The 14,782-nt window shown below is 40.5% G+C and overlaps 1 protein-coding gene across 5 annotated transcripts in view; it reads right to left on the bottom strand.

The window, feature by feature from the left end:
- Positions 1-14,782, bottom strand: part of ENTPD5 (ectonucleoside triphosphate diphosphohydrolase 5 (inactive)) — a 28,462-nt gene that overhangs the window by 12,786 nt on the left and 894 nt on the right. For 2 of the 5 annotated variants that reach the window (XR_010783879.1, XM_066552829.1), the window contains exons 1-9: positions 10,639-12,255; positions 10,258-10,535; positions 8,977-9,056; positions 7,569-7,712; positions 7,139-7,214; positions 5,518-5,553; positions 4,585-4,673; positions 1,938-2,017; positions 674-735 (exon numbers count right to left, since the gene is read on the bottom strand). Coding sequence is in view for 3 of the 5 variants with exons in the window: in XM_066552829.1 (XP_066408926.1) it covers positions 674-735; positions 1,938-2,017; positions 4,585-4,673; positions 5,518-5,553; positions 7,139-7,214; positions 7,569-7,712; positions 8,977-9,056; positions 10,258-10,535; positions 10,639-10,670 (877 nt within the window). In the remaining 2 variants the exon portion in view is untranslated. Of the gene's footprint in view, positions 1-673; positions 736-1,937; positions 2,018-4,584; positions 4,674-5,517; positions 5,554-7,138; positions 7,215-7,568; positions 7,713-8,976; positions 9,057-10,257; positions 10,536-10,638; positions 12,257-13,406; positions 13,475-14,782 lie in introns of those variants that run through there. The other 3 variants (XR_010783880.1, XM_066552831.1, XM_066552830.1) reach the window with 3 other exon arrangements.

Consider the following 14,782-nt stretch of genomic DNA (forward strand, 5'->3'; position numbering starts at 1 on the left):
GACCAATCATTGTAGTCTGTCCTATCTTCTTCTCAATCCCTACTCCCAACTATTTCTGATTTGAGTACATTCCAGTAATTATCACAAGTCCATCTAGCTGTCAAGTAAGAATCCAGAAGGTGGAAAGACCCCAGTTCCTGGCCAGAGACTAGACAAAAGGCCCAAGCTCTGGGTGAGGGACTGACTCAGGAATGTGAGTATGCACTCAGGTTACTGAGTGAGAGCATGTGATGTGCTCCTGGGCTTCCATCTAGACTAGGGCAGTGCACACAACAGGTCTGGGGAGCACCACAGACCACGCAGATCCTTCAAAGTGGTTTGGCCTAAGCAGCAGCCCTAAGGAAAAGGATCTGTTTGTGCTGCTCATGCTTCTGTGGATGTTTGTAAAGCTGTGAGTTTGTGGCTGGCCACGGTGTTTGTAGCTCCCACATGTGCATTTCTGGAATTTGCACTTGAATGTCACTGCTGGCTGATCTCAAAAACAGGGAAAAGCAGCTGTCCCACAAGACAACCCCTTAACAAGTGGTAGCTGTTTTCAGACAAACATATACCATCAGCAACATAGAAAAGCACAAGATACAGAAGTGAAGACACACAGGAAATGGGCTGCTGACACAAGGCTAAGTCTAAGCATCTCTTCATAAATCTTGAATGTTTTAGTATATGAACATACCTTCCATGTTCAAAGCTCCAAGCGTTGCCAGTCTTGCAGCTTTTAGTCCAAACCCCAAATAGCTGTGAACAACAAAAGACAGATGTTATAGTCTTGATTCCTGCACATCTGGTATGCTTTACCCATAGCCCTCTTCCTAAGTCCTGGAACACCCAAACCAAATTTCCTTCCTCTGATTCTCAAAAGGCTCCCTCTCTAAAACAGAGTTCCCTTTGCCAGAACAACCCTGAGGGCCAAAAGAGTGACACAAACCCAAGAAATATAGAGTTGTAAAATGGGTGAATCTAAAACTGCAGGAAGTGGTTAGAGCTGATGTGGCATTTATACAAGATGATCATGAAAAGCAAAAAAGCACCACCTTAAAAATGAGGGAGGAGGAAGGGTAAGTGCTGAGTGCATGGAGAATAGGGCAGCCACTCTTATGCAGCACACACAAAACTATGTGCTCTTAGAGCAGAGTGCAGAACCTCCCACAAAATAGGAACCGTGGCTTTGTGTGAAATTCACCTGTTTTGACTTCACTGGTGACTGCTACATTCATTATAAGCTAGAATATGAACAGTGCTTATGAGAACATCATCACACATTGCAGCAACACAGCTAGATTAAAATCCTGTTGACCCTTTCATTCCCATCTCTGTGTTTGGCCACTTACCACTTTTGTAATGTCATTTTAAACATTTCCAGAATATTCAGAGTTAAACTAACCTCCAGCTCTCTCTCAACTTTTAGGAGATGATTTCTCAATCCCAATTATTTTAGGTGATCTAATGAACTGTATCAATGACTACAGCAATTAGTTACATCAGCAAATGTAAGGAGTAGGAGAGGATGACTATTAGACCAGCTCTGCTGTCAAGTAAGCAGATTCTATAACTGGCTGAGATGGTAATGCTCACTCCACTAAGTCTCAGGAAATCCTCTTTCCAAATCTGATCGTTTTTAGTTCTGACTACTGGCATAATATCTACCTTTCTGCTTGTTTCAGAATATTTGGCTTGAATCCAGTATTAAGAATTCTTTTCCTTAAATATGGGCTCACAATGCTGTCCCTTCATTTGAAAGACTGCCTAATACTCCCTTGCACTGACACGAACCATGATCCTGGAACGCTTCCAGCCAGCTAATGTCATGTTCCACTTCTACTGTTCCATGTAGATAAGTAGTAAAAAAGTCATGGTCTCTGCTGCTGGTACCAGGATGATGTGGCTGTTAGCTCAGGGGCTGATTTCCCCAGTGGAAATAGCAGTCTTTTGCTCCTCACCTGTGGGTATAGAGCTTGTACGTGCTATTAAACATTTCAAATGAGGTAAGAAAATCCTCAGGGGTTTCCTTCAGAGTTTCCTACAAGTTAAGTAAAAGAAAAAAATGTTTTCGTTTATACTATGCAATAAAGAATAACCAAGTTTAATGTAATATCACAGATATACCCATAAAGTTTACTGCACACTCATCTGACCTGCTTTGAAAACAAAGTACAGCTTTCCAATGCTGCCACTGCTGTAATATCTGCAGCTTTTAACACCAATTTTATTTATATGCATCTTTGTGCTACTTCAACGTATAACAGGGAAGCACAACAGATCAGGATGAAAACACTTTCTAATTCAGGTAACCTGAATTTTTTCAGAGTACTTACATGTTACTCTACATGTAGAGAGTCCCCATCCCCATTACCAGAAATCAGCTGCACTACAAGTGCTATGAACTTTCTGAAGTCACGCTAGGCACCTAAACTGAAGTACTCAGAAGAATTAAAAATACAAGGTATAGGCCCCATTTTCACCATGTCAAATGCCTTGCTGGTACTCAAGGAAACACTGTGACCACTCACTCCCAGTCTTAGGGCTGCTTCACCTAAATTAGCCTCTTGTCTCACCACCTCCAGTTTCTTCCTCTCAGTCTTCTCTCTGTGCACACCTCCATCCCCCTGGTACCCTGCCCTAGCTTCCTGACAGACTAACTCACACTCTTGCAAGGCTGAACTGCTTCAGCAATCATTTACTGATTCTTTGTGTCCCCTCCCTAAGCTCTCAGTCTCAGTTTCTGTCTCTCCTCTCCTCATGGCCCCATCCTCCCACCCCTTCTTGGCTCCATGCACTTTTATCACCCGTGGTTATTCTGGGCCAAGCAGCAGAGTCAGAGAGAACTGAAGCTGCACAGTCCTGCAGTTGCCATGCAAGTAAGGAGATCCAGATCTGAGTTATTTTTCCTAGAATCCTAGACAGAAGCCTGCTCAAAGCTGAAAGGAATTTGACAGTATTCAGCTTGAGCGTCTTCTGAGCAAATACAAATCAAAATTTGTTTTGGGTCTCAAGTTGATTATCACTGAAATGGCAGTCACATCCTTGGCCTTATACACACAGACTGACATATTTTGAGTTCTGTTACATCACAAAAACTATTTAAAGGAGAGATCCCCAAAAAAAATTAGTTTGGAAAAAACAATTGTCTTCTTTATGCCCTACTTTCACAAAAAATGAGGCAGACACCAGACAGACAATTTCATAATTACTATGATTGGTTTTCAGTTGCTTTTAGCTTTGGCAATAATGCCATGAAATTAAAATCAGTTCCCTGCAGTTGTCATTATATGTTCTTTACTTGCTTGTAATTCATATTTAATTTAAAAAATCTCTTACACTATTTTGTTCAAAACTAATACAAGAGCAAGCATGTGACTGTCTCAGATTGCAGGAAGGAAAAATCTCCACTGCAAATCAAAGGGAGGTATCCCCACTAATTCTGTCAGATGGGAAAAACTCCCAAAAACATACTGAGCTTATTTATTTGAACTTGACAGCACAGGTGAGAAGCAGACATAGAGTACAAGCATGAACCTTGACTCCACACTGCTCTACAAATTCACACCATTAGTCCTAGTCAGCAGCAAACACTCCAGGCCTTTTCCTGCAAGGCTGGAAGGGGACATTTGAATCCTGAGCTGCAGTTCAGCCTATTTCACAGTTCTATTTATTCTCCAAAACCCTGACATGCAACACCCTTTCCTGTTGGTCCAGTGCCCACTTTAGCAGGTGTTATCAACACAAAACAGAGGACAAGCCCACTGTACACTTGAGGCTTTGCTGAACAGGATAAGGTTGCATGTCATGTTTCAACATAACACACAGTTGCAGAATTAGAATATCCTGATGTGAAAGCCATGTGTTTTGTCGCCACCAAACATCCTTTGATAATCTCAAGTTCTATTAAATAAAAAAGGTTAAAGAAGTTACTCCTTCAGACAGAGCAACATAAACCCATCACAATATGAAGGTACAGAATAGGTAATTTTCTCATGCAAACCGCAGACTTGGGTCACAGTTCAAACTGTTTCTAAACAGCTATGGAACTACTAAAAATTCCAGCAGAGGTGTCTGGGGGACAGAGAGCAGAATGTTTAAAAGGAATGAGAAGAAACTGATAAGAAAACAGAGAACTGACTGTGCTGCTATTAAAGAAATTTACCCTATACAACACTCCTCCCCTCCAAAACTTAGTGAAGATCTGTTATCAGACTCGAATGGGGGGAAAAAAAAAAAGATAGACCAGCCCCTACATCTCTTCTAATATTCCAGAATACTACCAAGAAATGTTCTATATTTGTTGAATACACAGCAATATCAACATTAATGAGGCTTTCCTAGCCTGAGTCCAGAAAAAAAAAAGCTGTTTCTTTTTGGTTTTACTCATTTGCTTTCTTTTTATTTCCTCATGATTCAGCTCCTTTGTTTGCAAGTGCCTATCAGCCAGCTGCTGATCTCAAAGGGAACAGAAATACAGATGTTCTGTAAACCAGGGATGTTCTGCTTGTGCCACTGCTGACAAAGTGGCACCAGAGAGTGCAGCAGTGCTCAGGTCTCTCCACCAGCCTTGCAGTCCCAGCCCACACACTTTTAACCACTCCTCACCTCAAACCGTGGCAGGAATGTGATTTGGGTTGAGGCTCCTCCCAAGTCCAGAATCCCAACAGTTTGCTGGTTCTGGCCAGACAGCTGCCCTGCAAACAACACCGTGCTCAGAACAGCCCCAAGTGCACAAATGCTGAAATGCAGATACTGTGTGGATGCTCAGGCAGCCACCAGGTGATCACAGCAATACAAGGAGGGCTGAGCTGCCCTTCAAAGAAAAAACCTCAGAGAGAACAGGCAGGCAAACAGAAAGTATTACAGAATGAGACACAGACTTTCTTCCTTGATTCCAATCTCTCCTCCAAAGAGACCAAAGCAGATAAATCTCCAGGTATCAAGCAAAAGCTGAAAGTAAGAGACAAAGTATCTCCTGCAGAAGACCGTCAGGGAGAGTACACAAATTTTGTAACCACCATATAGCTGGGCAAAAGCAGTAGTAGGTAAAGAAGGGCAGTAAGAGCCAAACCAGCTATTGTAATTTCTCTTCACCCAGAGCAGCTTTTTTGCTTGCTCATCTATCTACTAGAGTACTGATTTTCTTTTCACTAGATTGCACTCCCAGAAGCTCTCAGAGCCAGTAGTGCTAAGGCACCATGCCCTGCAGCACCACTGTAGCTGCACAGCTCACACTGGGATGAAGAACACTGCAAGGCCTTGTTTCCCACACATTAGCAGTACCACTCCCCAAAGCACGTTAGGGAAACCAGCCTGCCAGTGCCTCCAAGATCTGAGTAAATTCTGGCACCTTCAGGGTTAAGACGTCTCCTTCTTACTACAGACTCTGGAACACAGTCTGCCCAAGGCAATCCACTGCTTCAGCACTGATGAGAGAACAGGCAGGAAAAGCATGGCCAAGGCAGAGGAACTTAGGGTGACCATCTCCACAGAAGTTACTCAAGTTCAAGCTTAGAGTAGTTATACAGAAATAATTACCTGTCAAAAAGTTTACAGTGATCCAGGCTAAAATTCCTGCAATGAGTGAAAAAAAGAAAAGAAAAAACAATCACCATTAAATACTCCCACAATCTCCTGCCCACTGTTACCAGCCCTCCACAGGTTATTTATTTACCTGGAAGTCATTACTAGCTTAACCCAACCACCCCAGACTTCAGGGATTAATTAAAACTCATAATTAAATTATATGATAAATTATTGATTCATACAAGTCTCATGAGCTGAAATAGGTAGGACTTTGTAACATCCATGCAACTGCAGCATACATAAATCATATATATTATCCAAACAACATACAAAGAAGTAATGAGCTGACACTGCACAAGTATCCTTGGGCCTCTTTTTGCAGTCCTGCTTTTCAATTCCCAATCTGAAAACTGCATTCACACCACTGTGTTTTAATCTTAAGGTTTCTATAATTACACTACAGACAGAGCACAACCAGTAAAACACAAACAGCTCCTTGATTCCAGTGGCTTGCTTGACACTTACATGATTCTCACCCAAACATGTGACAATAGAAGAGGTAGGGATTTTAAATAAACTTGGCAGGCTACCCTGTGCTCTATTATGCCTCATTGGTCCTGCCCCTGTCAATGCAACAGTTCTCCCTACTGTACAATTCACCCATTAATCCATAGTGACAAACTATGCACTACACCATACTTATCAAATACTTCAATACTTTATGATACTTCTTCTTTTCTCTCGGCTCATGTGGACAGATTTTGCTCTTTAGTCTTCCTCCATTTATTAGTTGTGTAAGCACTGTGATAATTCTTGCTTTCCTTCAACACCTTCCAAAGTGGCAATTTATCTGCCATAAGGAAGAGTTCTGAGCTGAACATAACATGATAGGATGGCTCTTTTCATCAGGCATCCATACAGGTGATTATTACTTGCCCATTCTCCAAGGTAGTATGTCTGGATATGTAGCCAGAATGTTACACTGTTTTTTTCTGCACTGCAAAATCATTGCTCACTCCAAACCTACAACATATTTCATCTTTTCTTGTATTTTAAGTACTTGCTTGCTACTTTACTACAGTATTTTTCCCAACAGAATATTTTTTAACTTTCTATTTTATTAGTCATCTGTTTTTAATACTTGTCAATTATCCTTCATTCTCCTTTAATATTCACAATCCTCCCAATTTTAGATTGAAATTGATGAGCTGCTCATAATAGGTTATTTTTAATGCTAATATTGCAGAATTTACAAGGCATTTTCCATAAGCTTCCCAGCCTGCTATATATTGTCATGTAGCCTTTCAGAGGTGGACACCACCTCTTTTGCACCAGTTCCTAGGAGGAGGCTTCAGCTGCTAGGCCTGCATCAGGCAATGCTTATTGTTGAGACAGTTTTTGTTCCAAAACTTGTGAAATCTCCTTGTATAGCTGCATTTGTAGCCTAACAGGTGACCAAGCAATTAACACCACCTCAGAAAGGCAGAATTGCATTGTTTCAAACAGGGCCAGAAACATTTTATTTTTTTCTGCTTGGTTTAGGGACCATTTTTCTTTCCCTCTCATGTTCCTAAGATATCCCTCTTTTTCCCATTTCTCTTTGCTTTTACTTTTTACCCCTCCTAAAACATACCTTCATGAGATCCATCCATGATGCCAACACTGTCCTCTGGAACCAGGAATGGTGATTCCTCAAAGACTTCTTTCACCTGAGGAAAGAAATAGTGATTAGATTTCTTGGTCTTCAGAGACAAGCTCTGCTCTGAGGTTGACAAAGCTTTGTTTTATGCAGCAGCAGAAACTAAGACAAGTGTGTGGAGTAGGGGCTAGGAAAGAAAGAAAAGAACTATTGTACGTCTCTCTCCATGCCTTCCACCACAGCAAGACACAGGATTTCAGGACCAGACAAGATACTCTGTGAGTTTTATGCTATCATGGGATTACAGTCTCTTTTCAGAGATTAAATTCTCTTATGCTAAACAGAATAGAGAGCTGAATTTAAAAAAAAAAGAAGATGAAACAGGGAGAACAATACTAGTGCATCCAAAGCTACTCAGTGCTACCTCTGAAAGCAGAGCTTGAGCTTTCTCCTCCGACAGCAAGCGAAGTCCAGCCGTGGCTTTTAACACCACTGGGGTCTTTTTCCAGAGATGAGGTGGCACAGCATCGACAGCCATGTCCAGCAATGTTTTGACAGTTTCAGCGCCCTAAAAGGAAAAATATGCTTTTTATATGGTTTCCTTCTACAGGCCATCAGAGAATAGGCCTCTCAGTTTCCCCTCAAAACTTGTGAGAACAGTATTCAATAGCAGAAGATACCCACACCCAAGACAAGTACAAAAACCATGCCAGATATCTCATTAGAACATTAAACAGAACATCTGCATTGGAAGGAAAGGTGTATTCACAAATATATTTTAGGGAAGATAAATATCATTGTTTGTGGAAGGTATTTTTTTGAAAGGATGGAGGGAGGTGAGGGAACTGACTACCTGACAAATCTAAACATCTTCCAGTATGATGAAACTTAAATGGTGCAATTACTGACTGAGGCTACCATAGCAAGGGGAAACATCTGTAGATTTCACTAAATGCAACATAAGAATTCCAAGTGTGTCCATAGCAAATATTGTAAATAAAATGCCAGCTGTGCAATGGTTACCACACAAGGTACAGACATCACTGCTGGCTCTCAATTATTTCCACTGCTCTAACAATCACAGTTTAGCATTAGCAATAAACATTCTCCTGTGAAATGCCTAGAAATTTATTTTGGGCTGAGTTCTCCTCTCCTACCCAAAAAACAAGTTTTACTGGAATCATAGGTGATCTTATAAAAGTTTTTAAAAAATCCCAAATCCATTCACTCTTCCATGAAGTGTCACACTCAAATTCCTGTAGCATGGAATCCAACTGAGCAAAATGAGAAACCTGAAATCCCCATAATGCTAGCCCCCAACTTCAAGGCTGCTGAAGCACACAAAATAGTGTATCTAATAATTTCTCTGGCACCTCCTTTAGTTTGTGAAAGAGCTTCCTGTCAGCACAGGGGGTCTGGAAAATGGCAGCTTACTTCAGAGCTAAGAAAATTATTTCTAAATGAGACAGAGTATGCATTTACTCATATTTGGGGTAGCTGTAGAGGAAATAAACACTGAATTTGGATGCTGCTAGAGACAAAAATCACTTTGTCTTTGAAATTCTCAAAGGCATATAGTCTAGTTATATAAACATTTAAGCAATTAATTAATCTACTGTTCCACTGATGAAATATGTAAAACATCAGCTCCTATTTCACCATGTTGAACTTAACTTACAAAAGTAGAGGAACAGGTTTAGAGAGACAGCAGCAGAACTTTCACATTTCTTCTTGAGTTTTTGCAATTGCAATCAGTAATACTTGAACTTGGTAGAATCTAATGATTATAACAGAAGCACGACCAACTCCCAGGGAATGCAGGCCAGTCCTACCTTTTCAGGCTGATCAGCATATGCAGACAGACCTGGCTTCACAGACTCAAAGACTTCCCCTTCCACCTCTGGAAGGTTTTCTGCACAAACAAAACATTACATGATACAGTCAACAACTCAAATCTTATTCTTTAATTTCCAAAGTGAAAGTGACTATCCTTGATTCTCCTTGCAAACAAGATTATTCCTCTCCTGAAACAAGCCTTGTTCCTTCACTTCAGGAATATATTTAGCAGAAGCTTGCCCTTGTACCCTCCAAGTTCACAAACAATTTATTAATAACATGTTGTTATAATTAAAAGTATGTTCATTTAGCATTTGTGAACTACAGTAAGTTACAACTATGCAGCATAACTGTCACCTATTCTTAATAAATTTCTTTCCCTTTCTGTCCTTACACAAATTGTGAAATACTAGTGCATATTAAGACACACACCACCACATCAATTCCCAATTATCCTTAGGTGATTCATCCAGCTGAGATAGAACAGAGCTGACTGCGCTCAAGTACTTGGCTGAAAAGCCAAACAAGTTAGACCACTGCTCCCAGAGCAGTTTGGGTGTAGAAGCTGTCCCTGAGTATTGCACACTGCAATCCAGGCTGAGTCCAACAGAACTGGACCTTGTACCAGTCCTTCCAAACCATGGATGAAGTCATGCAAAGACACATAAGCACTATGTCCCAGCAAGCAACCCTCAAGCTTTGCAAACCTGCTGGCTCACTGTACCCAAGCTACTTCATCCTCCTGAATCCATCCTGTCACACGTGCAGCCAAAATTGGGCACCTCTGCACCATGTGAGCACCAGATACACTGGAGTGTGGTGCATCTCAACACACGTCTCCTGGAAATGGCTCAGACCTTCAGTACTTAATAGCTCTTTAATTTACTGATTTTAATCTGCTACAAAATGTGACATAAACATATGCAGGATTCAAGTATCTCGTGATAAAATTTAAGGTAACATGCAACCTGACAAAACCAACCTAAGTATCTTTACATCTCAATGAGATATTCCTTTTAAGCAGCTGTGTAGATGAAAATGTTTGAAAATTTAGAATTCTCCAGTATACCCAGAATTGTATCTCTGAGACTCAAAAGACCTACAAAAAAGGTATTTACACAGCAAAACACCATGACAAACGGACAACAAACACCTGCAGGAGGACCATTTGAAGGACAAACTGTAGAAATCTTCAGCTGCTCCCAAATACTGAGCTGGCAAAAAACAAAACTGTTTTGAGAAGTTGGAACCTAAGTCAACACACATGGGGGTCTTACCTGGGCTCTTCTGCACAAAGGTGTAAATATGAATACGGGTTCCAGTGCTTCCTGCGTCAAACATGATGCCATAAAAAGTGTTTTCTTTGGCATTTAGAGGGCACACATTAGGTGGAAAGAACTCCTGAAACCACATTTCCCTGTTTGAATGTGAAAGAACAAAGGGCAAAGAGGAAAATGCCAATGCTATAAGGATGGGAAGTCTGGAAGATGCCATCTTGCCAGGACCCCTTGAGGCTGTCAAGCACGTATCAGCAATCACAGAGCTGCAGAAGGTCCTGAAGAAAAAAAGAAAAGAAAGAAGGAATGGAAATTACCAAGAGCTCTCTCCTTTAAAGCTCTGTTAAAGAAGAAAATAAATAAATCATTCTGTACACTTACATTCTCCCTTTAGGTGCTTTCCAACACCTCATCCAAAAAGAGCTTATTGCACTTAGTGCTACAATTACATCTAACTAATTTGTTCTTTCAGGGTAAAGGTCTCTCCATTTCCCAAGCGCAGAAGAGAAGGAGTAGTTTGCTTTCAAGTTTGCTTTCTAGTTTTCACTTTTAGACAGTTTCTTTCTCTTATTTGTCTTGCAGATTTTAAATATTCAGACTCTCCAGTACCTCCTCCCAAAAGCCCAGATATTATCTGAAAAACAGCAGTGCCAGAGGGGAACTCTGGGCAGAATCACTTTAACATTTGCACACTTGAGATGCTGTGGCAGAACACAAGCATTATTCAGAGTCACAAACAAAGAGAATTTCATCTCAGGCTAAGAACAGCTGCTGGGAGAGATTAGCACACGGAAAGAATGAAGGCATATCCTTCCAGCAGCATCCCCATCTCCGAGAAATGCCTGAGCTGCACCAGAGGGGCTGAACTGAAGTGCACCTGAGCACTGTCTCGCCGTATTTTTTCATCTTTTTCTTTTCTGTCTTTTTGGTTTGGTTGTTATTTTTAGAATTATAAACAACAACAACAAAAATCAATCATAGCAAAACCCACACACTCTCACAAACCTAAAGCAGTTGCCCCAAACACTCAGGTTGCTTACAGAGCTTTTAACAACAGTGTCCCAAAGCTGTGTTACACAGTATTGGATATCAAGATACAACTACATCGTCCCTTAAGACCTATCCCATTGCATGTATTTTTCCTAAGATATGCTAATAAAAGACATGGGCCCAGAAATCATGGGGTGCCCAGGTAAAAAGAAGGACAAAATCTGGGCATCTTTAGGAGCAGAAAAGAGCATGTGGCCAGATGTCCCACCATATGCAGTATCGCCTGCACCAACCCACACACTGAGCACTCTGCACACAGAAGGTGCAAACAGCTCCTTATCACTTCCCAGACACTTGGTAACACATGTATCCACCCACAGCACTGCAGATTTTACTTTTTATGGCTGTTCATCAGCTGTGCCCAAGACCTCTGCCCACTGCTTGCTCTTACATTTGACTGTCTTTTAGCAATCTGCTCAGCCCCACCATGTTCATTCTCTTGAAATCTTCACTTGCTGTCTCTATCCTACACGTATTCATTCCTAAACCCTCTCCTTTCCTTTCTATGTGTGTTTACTATAGCCTCTATTTCCTCACACCTTTTTCCCACACCCAAAAAGCTCACTTATACTCCACTTCCTTTTATCCCAGATTCAGCCCTTGTAAGACTTTTATGATTTCCATTCTTCACCTTTGTCCCCAGTTACAGCAAAGGGAGATTAACTTTTACCCATTCCCAGCAAAAAACATCACATTCCTCAGGCACCTCTCTAACTCCAGCATTCTGCCATGTCTAGAGTCAAAAAGTGCACAGCCCACTGCAGATGGGTAACCTCACCTGTCTGCTGTGACCTTTATTTTTATCCTGCTGTTTCAAACAAATGCAGAAATGCAGGCAGAGACTCCTGATCCTCTCTGCCTTAGAAGCACACTCTGAAAAGAAGTGACCACAATTCCACCAGCAGACAACAGTCCTGCTGTGTCTGTGACAAATCAACTCCAACTGCAGTAATTTCTAAAGTATACACATTTTATGTGGAAAGGAGTAAATAGGTAGTTCCGTAACAAAGTGCTCTCCTGGAGAGGCTTGATGAGAAGTGCCAAGCAGTTTGGCACTTTTGTGGCTATGGATTTGTACTAAGATGCAGCTGGCATCACCCAGGTTTGCTTCATCACCGCAAGGAGGGCCACTGAAAATCCAAGCAGCTGCGCTGTTTTAACAGAACATAAGGTGCCTTAGTGAGAGCCACCTTCCAGCAGGTTCAAAGAGATGTTATTCTATGCAATGCAAGGATTTTGTTTAATGAACTATCACAAATGCAACCCAAGCACCTGTCTTAAGAACAAACTCCAGAGTCCTATTACAAACAGCTCATGTGACAGTTATGGAGGCCTCAGAATCTCTGATGATCCGAAAATATCTGAGCAACTGCCATCATTAACTCATACTTTCCTTACCAGACCTCTGAGAACCTTATTTCACATGAAATTCCCTCACAAAGTTTCTCTTCTCTATCCCTTCTCAGATATACACCACTTTCTGTTTTCTACATTTCCCCTGACTTTTTTCTTTCTTCTTTTATACCTCTAAGGACAAATAAAATCCCAACTAAACAACAAACTTACAACCAATCACCATGGGATTTTATTTTTCCTCTCCCTCATTAAGAATGAAAAACACACACTGAGCCCCTTCAATGACTGGTGAAGTCCATTTATTCAAGCACACCAGCAAAACAATATCCACAAGAAGAATGACAACAGATAAGAGTAAGAAATCAGAGCAAGAGAGAGAAGTCAGCAGAGCATAACAAAAATGGAAATGGAAAAAATGTGGAAAGACATAATCAAAAGTATGGAAGAAAAAATTCAGGGTAGAAATAGACAAGGCATAAGTTACTGAGAAGGAAAAATATTTTCAAAACAGTTCCTCTCAAACAACTTAAAAGTCCTAGCTGGTATCAGAACTCAAGGGGGTGGAGAAAATGAAGAATAAACAGAAAGGAGAAAACAGGGTAATTGTTGTGTGAGCACAAGCTTATTAATGCAATCAAGCAGTTCAGTGAGGTAAAGCCTACGGCTCCCTATCAATAGGCTCAGTTACTGTCCTTCAGGAGCAGCAATAATCAGCACTGACCATGAACACGTTAGGCACACACCTGAAGCAGGATGGAAGCAACAACAGCTATTCCACTCCAGGGACTCGCAATGAGAACCAGCTCCAGAGCACCATGGCAAGAGACACCTGCCTGCACTCCGTCACCGCGGCTGCCAGCTAACAGCAGTGGACTGTGTATCAGGCAAATTATAAGGTCGTGAAGGCACATCAAATACCAATCGAGTTGTTTTATTCAAATTTGAGTTTATCATTACTCAATGCAAGCAGTGAAACATGATTATATAACTACACAGGATGAATTTCAAGAAGTTGAAAGTTAACTTGAGATTGAGTTAGTAAAACATTTACACAAAAGCAGTCGTTGACCTCAACACTACTGAGGCCTGAGCCAGCAAAACAGCACAGAATACTCATTTCTCAGTGCAAAGAAACACATGTAAATGTCATCTGTACACAGCAGATTTTAGGTACCAAACGAAAAACATCCAATATAAAAAATTTGGGAGGTATGCAAACTGAATGATCCAGAAATACTGGGATGTTGCATAGAGACTTCCAAGACTGAAAGCATGAAAAAGAAGAAAAAAAACCCCTACAACCAAAGTCTCCCTAAACAACAAAAGTAAAAACTATACCATAATAATAACTAACCTTAAGACAGCAAAACACAACCTTACTTAGAGCCCACCATACACAGAAACACTGGTAATTTTCAAGACAAGAAATATTCTGTACTTGACTATTCTGACAAAATAGCACACAAAACACAAACCACACAACAGAAGCATCTCCCTGTAAAAACAAATGTGATCTGAAGAGAGGGAGAAGCAGTGTACCAGAGATACACAAGAATTTCACTTCTGTTTCCTAAGACAATATTGGGAAATATTTGGAGGTACACAAAAATATTCAAAAATAATTATAAATATTAATTATATAAACACAGGCAAATATTTTACAAAAATAACTATTTTAGGAAACAAATAAAATTACATAATTCAATTAATATTCTTCCATGCTGAAGCACACCAGAAATCATTCAGAATGGAAACTCTTCTGTGCTAAAACAGTAACAAAATCTATTTTCCAGATGAGCAGCTCTTATGGTCACAAAATCTATTTCCCAGATGAGAGCTTTAACACTTAACACTCATGACTAAATAAATACTTTTTAACCTTTTTTTCCACAAGAAAAAAGTTATTACATTTTTTCTGGAGTTACTTTTATCTATTGAAAAAAAAATAGCTTTATAGATTGTTTTGAGAAAAACTTAAGCTTCTTAAAAGCACACTGTTTAGAAGACTCAATAGAAGGAATAACTGAATTCAAAGGCAGAATTTCTCAGTATTTCCATAAAAATAATGGCACATGTGCACATATGTTTTCAGTAAAATGCTGGCTCTAGAGCGTTAAAC

The sequence above is a fragment of the Molothrus aeneus genome, chromosome 6, assembly GCF_037042795.1.
Source record: "Molothrus aeneus isolate 106 chromosome 6, BPBGC_Maene_1.0, whole genome shotgun sequence".
Lineage (NCBI taxonomy): Eukaryota > Metazoa > Chordata > Aves > Passeriformes > Icteridae > Molothrus > Molothrus aeneus.